This window comes from Capra hircus, chromosome 9 (genome assembly GCF_001704415.2).
Source record: "Capra hircus breed San Clemente chromosome 9, ASM170441v1, whole genome shotgun sequence".
Lineage (NCBI taxonomy): Eukaryota > Metazoa > Chordata > Mammalia > Artiodactyla > Bovidae > Capra > Capra hircus.
Genome location: NC_030816.1, coordinates 31,015,412 through 31,028,427, shown reverse-complemented (window position 1 = coordinate 31,028,427; position 13,016 = coordinate 31,015,412). Strand labels below are relative to the sequence as shown.

Sequence of the window (13,016 nt, the reverse complement as noted above, 5' to 3'; positions counted from 1 at the left end):
GAAAATCATTTAGTAGTAGGTTTTTCTTTTTTTTTTTTTTAATGGTTCTTACTCTATAAAATAGAAACAATTACCAAAACTGAAAAATGATTATTATTCTTACTTCTAAACCCTCATCCTGATGGAGTCTGAAGATTTTATGTTTCTGTGGCATGAACTGGCAAGTCTGAAATGCCACCTCTTTGGGCAGTCAATGTCATCATGCTGACAGAAGTGCCAATTTGAAGTTCAAACTTCAAACTGAAGGATCTGCCTCAGATGAATACTGTGAGACCTGGATGTTTCTTTTTTCTAATTGCTTTATGTATGAAAAAAGTGCTTACAAACAAAGAGTTAATTCACTTTATAAATAATCTAATCATATGCTACAGAGCTAAGGAGAAAAAACGAATACCCCATCTTTTCCTAATTTTATAGAAACTGTTCTGTGGTTTCTCATAAAGCATGTCAAAAATAAAACGGTGTAATTTTCAAGTTAGATGACCTAGATGGGGTATTGTGACACCCTAGCCTCAGTTGTTAAAATTATCTTCTAATGTCCTAACCAAGCAAATAAAAGATTAGTTCCTCAACGCTTTCTCCCACATCTCTGACCTCACTAAAAATCTGTACTTTTATAGGAGAGAAGTACAAAACTAAAGCAAGTCTTTCAGCAAAATAAAGTAGGGACGTTTTAAATCAGCATTTCAGAGTAGATGTTACCCCTCAGCAGTCTGCCCCTGGGCGAAGGATTCTATTTCAGTGGTCATGTGATACATGTGGCCTGGTCCCTCCTTTGCAACAATTTCTGCTCATCTTGTAAGACCTGGCTCAGTCTTTACTATCCACTCCAGAATGGATAAGATAATATTCCTAATATCCTTTGCACATCTCCATTCCAGCAGGGATGCTATCTTACACATCTGAGTAACGCCAGTGTCAGAAGACAATATGACGTGAAGAAACTGACTGATGAATAATGAAAGCTACAACATCAAAGTGAACCCAAAAGTTCAATGGAGGTTGGGAAGGGGCTCAAAGAGTAAATAAAATCCCGGGAAGCAGGGCAGAAATGGAAGAAGGCGAGCAGCAAGAAGACTGCACTTGCTCTAGGAGCGATGCTGGGAACCTGAACTCACTTCCCATCAAATGTAAGCCCTTCTCTTAACATACACTCCAGTTGTACAATGTCAAATACAAATTCAGGCTCACAACAGCCCAACTGCTACAGAGGACTAAAACAGACAGCCAAAGAGAATTTGCTGTAAGACTCAAGAAGCTCAAACCAAGGCTCCGTAACAACCTAAAGAGGTGTGAAGGGGAGGGAGGTGAGAGATGTTCAACCGGGAGGGGACGTGGGTAAACCTATGACTGATTCATGTCGATGTTTAGTAGAAACCAACAGAATACTGTAAAGCAATTATCCTTCAATCAAAAATAAATAAATAAATAATACAACAACAAAGCAAGAATGGACACTGTTTTATTTTCATAATCCTAACTTACTAGGTTTTTATGCATTACATTAGACAACTGGGAAGCAAAATATGTTTGGGCAAAGCCTATTAGTTTTTTGTATTCTTAAAGGAACACAAGTTAGGAGTTTTAGATTTTAAAAAAATTTTGGTTATATTGTTTCTAATGGACAAAGAAATACTTCCCTTCAAGCCTGCTACAGAAGCTTAGCTTTCTGAGTCATTTTAACTATTGCTGACATCACAGAAAAAATTTACCTGAGTTTACCTTTGGTTATTTCCTGTTACCCTGGCTAACTTCTCAAGCCACTTGAGAAACAACAAAACAAGAATCACATAAATCACCTCATCATTAATTATAAGAAAAAAGACCCAAAGTATGTCTTCATGAGTATTAGTACATTCTACCTTCATATGATGAAACAAGGCAAAATTCCTTCATGCATGAATCACTTGTCATAAGGAGCAATAGACAATGGTGCCACATAACTTTTATGAAGCACTTTCTCTTTTAATCATGCGATGACAGCGAGTTCTTATCCACACACACCCAATCTTACAGTCTTTCGCTTTCAACTTAAGTTGGGTGCAGGTGTTTCAAAATGCTTCATGGCTGACAATATTACAGGTGTGCTAAACCAGACAGTAAACAGTTCTTTACTGAAAGAATGACTTGATGTTCTGAATACTTCCCATAGATCCTGAAATGACAGTTATTTTCCAAAAAGGTGACAAATGGAAGAGGCAAATAAAAGTTTCTCCAAAGAGAAGATACTGGTGTGAGAAAGATGGCCTCCTCCTGGCATGAAAGGTGCCATCAAGAGGACCTCAAAAGTAGAGGCGCTACCTATAGCATTTCAGTGAAGTGTGTGCATGGCCCCTGACTGACACAGCATGCAAGAGTTTGGGAAGAAGTCTGTCACACAAAGACATTCACCTAAGAGGCAAGTTTGTGGATTAAAGTTGTGAGTGTCTACCTCACTGCCCTCTCTTTAAAAAAAAAGTTGGGGGGGGAGGTCATCTTGTGTATTCCTTAAGAATGGATGGGCAGGTAGGGCAGGTTAGAAATTCAGGAGAGAACAGTGTTTAAAAGAATAAAAAGCCTCACAAATGTGTGTGCCGTTCTGGTGCGGGATGGAATAACTTGTCTGTGCTGTGACCTGGGTGTGGGAATGAACAAAAACAAGAAGGCGTGTTCTGACAGAACGTGTCGGCCCAAAGCATATGACTGCTTTTCATCTGCATGCTGAATGTCACAGACGTCATTTTCATAGAAAACAAAAAGAAGAGCCAGAATTATACACAGGAACACTACAGCAACAGCAGAAGCTCAAGTCCCTAAGATCATACCAGGGGTAAAAGAGAGCACGGGCCATGCATGTAGGCCAGATTAGGTACTGAACACAAACCAGAAAGGGTTAAGAGAAAGTAGAGATTTCAGAATGTTATTTTAAAGTATACAAAGAAGTGAAAAGGTGAAAATGAAAATAAATGGCAGCACAGTAAAGTGGAAAAACCAATGGACCAGGAGATGGAGACTTGACTTCCAAACCTAGTTCTACAATGAAGCAGCTAAGAAACCTTGGACCAATCATCTGAAAAATTAGGAGAATGAACTAAAATAACTTTAAGTTCCAACATTTACACCATTCTTTAAAGATGTCAAATACAAAATTAACATCCAACCAATTTCTCCTGCTCTCCCTCCATTAAGTTTCTTTCATCTTCCTGTGGATTTGCTGATAACTGTGCTGTCCATTGTGAACCTGCAGTACAACAGCTTTAAGATTTTGAGTCTCATTGTGATGTTCTCACTCAATGTCAAAGATCTTATAAAGAAATATATTTACATGACACAGTGTTTTGGAAAGTAGATTGTTAAAAAAATTTAAGGAAAGTACAACAAGATAGCCATTTCAATACTAAGCTTTAGCTTAAATTTCATTTTTTCAACAATTTTAAATTTATTTTTTAATTGAAGGATAACTGCTTTACAGAATTGTGCTGTTTCTGCCAAACATCAATATGAATCAGCCATAGGTATACATACATCCCCTCCCTCTTGAATCTCCTTCCCATCTCGCTCCCCATCCCATCCCTCTAGGTTGTTACAGAGGCTGAGTTTGAGTTCCCTGAGTCATACAGCAAATTCCCATTGGCTATCTATTTTACATATGGTAATGTAAGTCATCTGGTCCCATCACTTCATGGCAAATAGATGGGGAAACAGTGGCTGACTTTATTTTTCTGGGCTCCAAAATCACCGCAGATGGTGACTGCAGCCATGAAATTAAAAGATGCTTACTCCTTGGAAGGAAAGTTATGACCAACCTAGATGGCATATTCAAAAGCAGAGACATTACTTTGCCAACAAAGGTCCGTCTAGTCAAGGCTATGGTTTTTCCAGTAGTCATGTATGGATGTGAGAGTTGGATTGTGAAGAAAGCTGAGCACCGAAGAATTGATGCTTTTGAACTGTGGTGTTGGAGAAGACTCTTGAGAGTCCCTTGGACTGCAATAGATCCAACCAGTCCATCCTAAAGGAGATCAGTCCTGGGTGTTCACTGGAAGGACTGATGTTGAAGTTGAAACTCCAGTACTTTGGCCACCTCATGCGAAGAGCTGACTCACTGGAAAAGACCCTCATGCTGGGAGGGACTGGGGGCAGGAGGAGAAGGGGACAATAGAGGATGAGATGGCTGGATGGCATCACTGACTCAATGGACATGGGTCTGGGTGGACTCTGGGAGATGGTGATGGACAGGGAGGCCTGGCGTGCTGCGGTTCACAGGGTCGCAAAGAGTCGGACACGACTAAGCAACTGAACTGAACTGAACTGAATGTAAGTCTGCATGTTACTTTCTCCATACATCCCACCCTCTCCTTCCTCCCCCACCCCTGTGGCTCCAAGTCTGTTCTCTATGTCTGTGTTTCCACTGCTGTCCTGCAAATAATTTCATCAGTACCATCTTTCTAGAATCCATATATATGGCTAGTATACGACATTTGTTTTTCTCTTTCTGACTTCACTCCGTATAACAGGCTCTAGGTTCATCCACCGCATCAGAACTCACTGAAATGCATTCCTTTTTACGGTTGAGTAATGTTCCATCGTATAAATGTACCACAGCTTCTCTATCCACTCATCTGTCGATGGCCATCTAGGTTGCTTCCATGTTCCAGCTATCATAAATAGTGCTGCAATGAACACTGGGGTACATGTGTCTTTTTCAATTTTGAGTTCCTCAGGGTATATGCCTACTAGTGGGATTGCTGGGTCATCTGGTGGTTTTATTCCTAGTTTTTAAAGGAATTTCCATACTGCCTTCCATAGTGGCTATATGAATTTACATTCCCCCCAACAGTGCAAAAGGGTTCCCTTTTCTGCACACCCTCTCCAGCATTTATTGTTTGTAGACTTTTGGGGGATGGCCATTCTGACTGGTGTGATTTCAATTTACTCTTAATTGATAAAAACATTTTTTAATTAAAATACTATAAAGTACTCAAAACGAGAGAAAAATATAGTGCAGAGAAGTGAATAACTGAAGGCAAATGCTTGCAGTGGGGGCAGCCTATGGATCCCATCTCTGTCAGCAATAAAAATGATTAATCTCTTAACTTCAAATGGAAAAACTAGTCTATATGCCCAAATCTTTAAGAATTCAGCAAAACTGACATTAAATAGATTAAAACACACACACACACACACACACACACACACACACACACACACACACACACACTCTCTCTCTCTTATAGTATGGAGAAAACGAACTGCAATGGTAAGATTATTCCTAAAGTTACTGGGACTATCCCAGTCCAAATTTCTACAACTTGAGTTCAAAAAATAAAAACTTTAACTATCCCTGTGAGGATTTACAGGAAGATGGCAACACTGATTGTGTCCCTGGAGAGGGGAACTGAGTTAGGGTTTTACGTATAGGAGTTGAGATAGAGGCTTTTCACTAAATTCTTTCATATACTTTTGGATTTTGGAACTATATAAATGTATCATCTACTAGAAAAAAATTTTGATGATTTAACTGAACACAATATGTAAAAAACCTTAATAGGATTTCATCAAAATAAAATATTTTTTACTCTTCAAAAGAAAATGAAAAGATTAAGTCCCAGACTAGGAGAAAATAATCACAAATCATGTCTGGTAAAAACTTAACAGGCAGAATATCTAAAATAACTCTCAGAACTCAGTAATAAGATACAATGAAAATTAAGAAAAGTATTTACACGAAACATTTCATCAACTATATCCATGAATAACAATAAGCACATGAAAACACTCAACATCAACAGTCATTAGGGAAATTTTAAAAAACATGAGCTACCACTATACAACAAACACTAGGATGGCTATAATAAGACAAGAAAAATATGTACAATGGTGAGAATGTGAAGAAACTGGAATCCCCATTCACTGTGGGCAGAACTGTAAGATGATGCAGCCACTTTGGAAAAGTTTAGCAGTTTCTTAAAAAATTAGCCATAAACCTACCATAAAACCCAGCCATTTCACTCCTAAGGATCTACTCAAGAAAATGAAAATATATGCCTGTATATGGATGTTTAGAGCAGCATTATTCATAAAAGTGAAAAGGTGGAAACTCAAACGTCTATCAATTGGTGAATAAACAAAATGTGTCATCCAACTGGAATACTCTTCAGCAATAAAAAGGAACAAACTAGTAATTTACACAACATGAATGAAACCCAAAAACATCAAATAAAAGAAAAAAACAATTGCAATTTTGTGTAACTCCCTTATGCGAAATATCCGAAGGAAGTAAATTCTAGAGAGAAAGCTGATCAATAGTTGTCTATAATTGGCAGCAGGAGCAGAAATTAGCTATAGACACACACGGGAACTTTTAAGGTGATAGAAGTATTCTAAAACTAGATTGTAGTGATGGCTTATAAATTAAATAAAAATCACTGAATGACAGAACAATTACTTAATGCAAGCTCTTACTGAAAATGAAAACTAGGTAGCAATAAAGATAGATTCGGATTCTAAGATAGTATTACAATCAACTTATTGTTAATTATGTCATGATTCAAAGATCATAATGTTTCAAGTAATGACACAAAGAATTCAGGAATTGAAATACTGAGTAAACACTTACCTAGCATTAGAGATATGAGGATGTGTATGACAGTAACAGAAACTTTGCCTAGTATAGTATTCTTATGTGCCTAGTTGCTCAGTCGTGTCTGACTCTTTGTGACCCCATCGACTGCAGCCTGCCAGGCTTCTCTGTCCTTGGGGATTCCCCAGGCAAGAATACTGGAGTGGGGTGCCATGCCCTCCTCCAGGGGATCTTCCCAACCCAGGGTTCAAACCCAGGTCACCCACATTGCAGGTGGATTCTTTACTGCCTGAGCCACGAGGGAAGCCCAAGAATACTGGAGTGGGTAACCTATCCCTTCTCCAGAGGATCTTCCCGACCCAGGAATCAAAGCAGGATCTCCTACATTACAGGCGGATTCTTTACCAGCTGAGCTACCAGGGAAGCTGACAAATGACATAGTAAGGCCTTATAAACTCTTTTTCTATATATATATAAACATATATTTATAAATACACACATGTATTTCATACATACATACATACATACACATGAAACATGCTGCTTTTTGATTGCACCGCATGGCTTGTAAGACCTTAGTTCCTTGACCAGGGTCTGAACCCACGCCCCCTGCAGTGGAAGCGCAGTCTTAACCACTAGATTGCCAGAGAAACTTACTCCATTTTCATAGCTTTGGGTAGTGGTCAATGATCTTTTTTATCAGTACCTTCTGGAACTGGTTCTGGTGGTATTTAGAAGTCCCTCTTCTTCCCTCCTACTGAGCCTTTGTGTATTTTCAAAGTGCTAGATACACATAGAAATGCCAGGAAAAGGAAGCATATTTGATTAACAGGCCCAACAGCACATATTCTGAGCTCTATATTCTTTGTTTAGTCTTTTAGGCTGGAATGTCAATATTCCTCCCAATCCTATTACTTCTAATTCTGAGTAGGCAAACCATTTCCATAGATACTAAATGCTTCTTGAACTATGTGATATGGTTACAAGTCATGTAAATAATACTGCCATCATCCCAATGTAGGATATATTAATAAGAAACACAGCATGACCTACTGAAGTATTTCCCTTTGCATTTATTAATGCCTTACCTCTTACCATAAAAGATTTAAAGTGGTAAGTTTTTAATGTTTTTCTATATAACATATACAAGTCTAGGCAACATATTAACAAACACACCAATATGCCACTGAAATTTCTCCTACAGCACAGTAACCAACAATAAGACAAGTCACTCAGTGATAGGGTGATGGTCAAATTATGGTACATAGTTAGCAAGGGCCATGGCATTTTAACAAATGGCTTTAGAGAATTTTTAAGAACTATCAGGTGAAAAAAGGAGGACATATAAATTTATACACATACACCCTCTCAAATATTCAAGTATATATCTGCATGTGTGTATCAATAGTAGTCTCTATGAGTTAGGGGTTTACACCTTTTTCCCCCTAGTTTTCCGCATTTTCCTTGTGTTTCTTATGCTGCAATTAAGCGATTTTTCCATTTTTTCTCTGCTTACAGGAAAACAATTTTAACCTAAGTTACAAAATAAGGACTATAACATAGGACAAGTTTTTGACTAGCCTTGTGAAATGTTAAATCCTAAGAGAATAATGTTCAGTAAAACATTAAAGAACAGCAAAAACTTCAAATAAAATATGTACCCATTACTCAATATTTTGAACTTTAAAATATCAACCAAATGTAAGACTGTTTTTAAAAAACCTCTCATTTCTTTAGAATGATGAAACACAATGCAAGATTAAAACTACAACGTTTACCAGAACTGAATTCACAAATGAAAAACACAGGGCCCCAAAATATAAGAGGGTGACTTCAAAACCATATTTCGGTTTGCTAAAGAGAATGAGTTTCTTATTCTGTTAGTATCAATAACTTATGAAATAGTTAAGTGTTAAGCACTTCTGTTTCAAAATATTTTTCCTTACAAGATAATGAAAATATTTTACTGAAGTAACTAATAAATGTTATTTATAAATATAGAATTCTTACGTTACTTCAGTAGCAAAGAGGAAAGAAAGAAATGTTTTAATGTTGTCAATTATATTACCTTCAGGAGCAACTGCAGAAGGACAGACTTCTTTGAGGAGATCTCCTAGGGTATGCAACTGTCCATCTGTAGACACAGGTCGAAAAAGCTTCTGAATGAAAGGCCGTTCAGTTGTTGTCTATTTGAGAAATCAAAAAAAGGGTCCAAACAATTAAGTCTCTATTGCTACAAGCTATGAATGAATACATTAGAAATTTAAAGGTGGCATGAGATGCCTTCTGATACAGATTCAGTGTAATCAGAAGCCTACAACATCACACATGTGGTATTATGGCTAAAAATGCTTAACACAAACCCAAGAAATCTAACCACAGGAGGCAATAAGGCAAATTCAGAACATGCAGCACTTTAAACACAGCTGACCTGGACACTTAAAAATAGTCAGAGGCAGCAAAAAAAAAAGATTAAAAGGGACTGACAAGATATCACAACTAAATACAAAATATAAACTCTGACTGAATACTGGATTGAAGAAAGGAATTTAAAAAGATCAGTTATAAAAGACGTTTTTGAAATAACTGGGGAAATACCAGATGAACATTAGATAATATTAGATTAATGATAAATTTCTTAGGTGTGGTAGTGTTTATAAGGACAATATCCTTACTGTTAAGAAATTCATGATCAGATGTTCAGGAATTAGGTACCATGATGTCTGACACCTACAATCAAATGGTTAGGGGAGGGGAGAGAGAGCATGTGTATAGAAAAAGAGACAACAAATGTGAAAAATGCTAATTACGGTGAATCCAGGTGATGGGTCTTATATGGTCTTAGTTGTTTTACTATTTTAAAACTTTTCTATAGGTTCAAAAATTTCAAAATAATAGGTACATTTCCTCTGATAATTGTTATTATTAGCACTGTCATAACTGACTGGTAACAACTTCAACATCTTACTCCTTCAAAAAATTGCATTTAATTTTCTCAAACTCCCTCTCTAGAAGCACAGCAACGATGATGGAAGCCTTCCTGGGACAGAGCGCAGAGGCTCTGGAGTCAGCCCATCTGTGAGTAACAGTACTGTCGTTATGAGTTCTATGATCTCGCACCCAGTGTCTTTGGAAATTTGGGACATTCCCCATCTCTGAAGTCTGTTCTAGGAATAACAGGAGACCTGTGCCAAGTACTGAACAAATAATAAAGAGAATAACACCCATCATAACTCTTAACTGTCTTTTCATTTTAAAGATGCTAGGTTTTTGTTTTAAGCTTCTTGGAATGAAAAATCATGAAAATCTACAGGAACAGAATAATACCTTATATTTTATAAGAAAATAATTTCAAATACCTACCCATTAAAGGTAACTTTTTTTTTTGTCTTGTTTATTTTTATATCACAGAGGCACATCTCAACTTCTTCAAGATAACTTTAACCAGATTTGGTTAAAAAAAAAAAGAAGAAGAAAACCTGATTTTAAGTATAGACATGAAATAAAATGTAAGAAAAGCTAAATGTGGTGCAAGTATGTGACTACTCCTGGCTTTATACTGTGTGTTCAGTGAATACATAATAAATACCAAAATAGTATTAAAATAATACAGTTGAACGTATATGGAAAGCATGAGAAAAACTAAAATTTAATAAATATGCATTAAATATAATGCAATTCACTTCACTAATGAACCCTTCATTTTTTAGAAGTATAACTGAACAGGGAACTCTACTCAATATGCGATAATGGCCTATATAGGAAAAGAATCTAAAAACCAGTGGATTTATGTATATGTATAAGTGATTCACTTTACTGTAGGAAAGTAACAGAAAACTGTAGGTCAATTATACCCTACTAAAAAAAAAATTTTTTTTTTAAGTGTGATTGATACCCTTCAATTTAGGAAGCTCATCCTTTTCCCACAGGTGAAACTGAGATTATTGTGAACAATCAAGGATTCACTATGTGAAGATGATACAGGTTTGAGGAGTTCAGAGAAGAAAGAAATGAATAGGGGACAGCCGTAATCATTTCAAGTAGCCACCACCCACTTAGGGCTTTCTATCTTCCAGGCAATGAAGAGGCTTTTAAGACTTTTTAGCAGAGGAAGTGACGTGATGAAAGAGGCTTTTTTCTGAAGGCTAATGGAAAGCAGCATCGTGTACAATGACTTGGGGAAGAGGTAACATCAGGATGACCGGTGAGAGGCTGAATGATGCAAGCCTATGCGATGACAACTGGGACTTGAAGGAGAAAAGGAGGGGCAGGACTGCACCCCCAATACAAAAACTGTTAGAATGTATCATCCATACTCTGGTCTGATAATACTAAGGTTTTCAGCAAAGTCAAATCTTTTAAAGATTCACTTGCTCCTTATTGAGTGACAGAATTATGAGGTGGCTTAGCTATACTAATATACATTATAGTAATTTGAAAACAATATGCTAAACAGGAAAGGCCAAGTAGTCTTAGCTACGTATTTAAAAAACAGCAATTCTCCTCTATTCACATTCCTAGAAAAAATGGCCTGCAATTTCTCTGTACTTCTCTTTTTTTCAACTCTTTCCCAAAATGGAGCAGTTATAATAAAGGTATAACTTCAACAGTCTTTATAATATTATTTGCTTGGGGGAAGGATGAAGTTCCAGAACTATTAACATATACTCTAAGTAAATCCTATAGACTGTAACCAAGAAAACTTTCATCAAAGTGAATTTCTGTTTCTCATATAACAAAAAACCTTATTAAAAGACAAAGACCTAAAAATACCCCAAACAAAAAATCTAACAAATAATTTTTTGTTTAAATTTTGTTCAAGTGCCTTTAAAAGCTTATATTCTCATTCTTAGAAAACACTCAACTTTGAGAGCTACTTATCTTGAAAACAGAAGCTGGCCACAGACAGATTATGAACTCAAGTACGGTACAGAGGTTCTGAAGGGCAAGGGGAATGGAGGGTAAATTCATGCAAATTTCTTAAAGATCTCATTAAACCTAAATTCGAGTTCAGCAAAGACTAAATTATGCTAGGATATATTTAAAAGCTATCTTCATTTTGAATACAGCAAGTATTTTTAAAATACGAAAACTCCATGAACATGAATTCTTTAAACTCTGATTTAGTATACATGAAACCAGACAATATCCACAGTAATCTGAATCCTTGTCTGATAGATAAGAAAGCCACTATAATAGAACTACACCACAACACTTAATCTAGCCATATATCTGTAAATCTGCAAACTATTTTAGGGACTTCCAAGAAACAGAACTACTTTCTCATGAGAAATGACTTGGTAAAGTCATCTTTGAAACGGCCCCTGTTAAGTTTTTCAACTGTTATGTTAGTCCTTTCTTAAAACATCAAATGATAAACCTGGAGTGCTACTGGCTGGCTGTGCCTCAGCCTTTCTCTACTTAAGCACTTTCACCACTGTAATAATAATTCTCCTTTACGTGCAAAAGTTATGCTGTTGATTTACCTTGGAGATAAACTGAACAGAAGCAGCACAAATCAAATTTGTAAAAAATTTTAAGTTAAATTTATCAAATTTTAGTGAATCTAGTTTGAAAACATGCATGAGTATGCTGCTGCTGCTGCTAAGTTGCTTCAGTCGTGTCCGACTCTGTGCGACCCCATAGATGGCAGCCCAACAGGCTCCGCCGTCCCTGGGATTCTCGAGGCAAGAACACTGGAGTAAATGGAGGTAATATCTGCCCTGCACAGTTTTCAAGTTAATAATATATGTACACAGTACAACATGCTGAGCCACAAGGGAAGCCCAAGAATACTGGAGTGGGTAGCCTATCCCTTCTCGGGGTTCTTCTCGATCCAGGAATCAAACCAGGATCTCCTGCATTGCTGGTGGATTCTTTGCCAGCTGTGCTACCAGGGAAGCCCTCATGGTACACGACTGAGCCACATGGTATACACACCCATCTAAATACACACTAAAACACACGCTACAACCACCACACCACCACCACCATGATCAATAGTTTTAGAGCGCTGTAGTGAATTAATACTATCCCAATTTAGCAAACTTGTTTCCTTTCTTTTTAATCTATTTTCTCTAAATTCACTTGTCTAGTTATTAAAAGGTCCAGAATCATGACATTCAGCTTTTATACAGCAAAGTAAAAAAGGCAAAGTCACTTGAGGGCTAAATTCGGAACTAATCTAGAACTTAATACCAAAAGCAAGATCCATGAAAGGAAATATTGATAAATTGGATCTTTATCAACAAAACAAAACAAAACTTTTGCTCTGAAGGTGAAAAGACAAGACTGAAAGAGAATATCTACAGGACTACATATCCAACAAAGTTCTTATATCCAGAATAACTAAGAGCTCTAAAAGTCCAACAATAAAAAACACAAAGAATTCAATCAGAAAATAAGCAAAAGATAACAATAGACATTTCACCAAAGAGGATATACAGACGGCAAA

The 13,016-nt window shown here is 36.8% G+C and overlaps 1 protein-coding gene across 3 annotated transcripts in view; it reads right to left on the bottom strand.

Annotated features, from left to right (window-relative positions):
- Positions 1-13,016, bottom strand: part of ATG5 (autophagy related 5) — a 114,880-nt gene that overhangs the window by 9,277 nt on the left and 92,587 nt on the right. For all 3 annotated transcript variants that reach the window (XM_005684610.3, XM_018053113.1, XM_018053114.1), the window contains one exon: positions 8,631-8,748. In XM_005684610.3, coding sequence (XP_005684667.1) covers positions 8,631-8,748 — 118 coding nt within the window. The remainder of the gene's footprint in view (positions 1-8,630; positions 8,749-13,016) is intronic.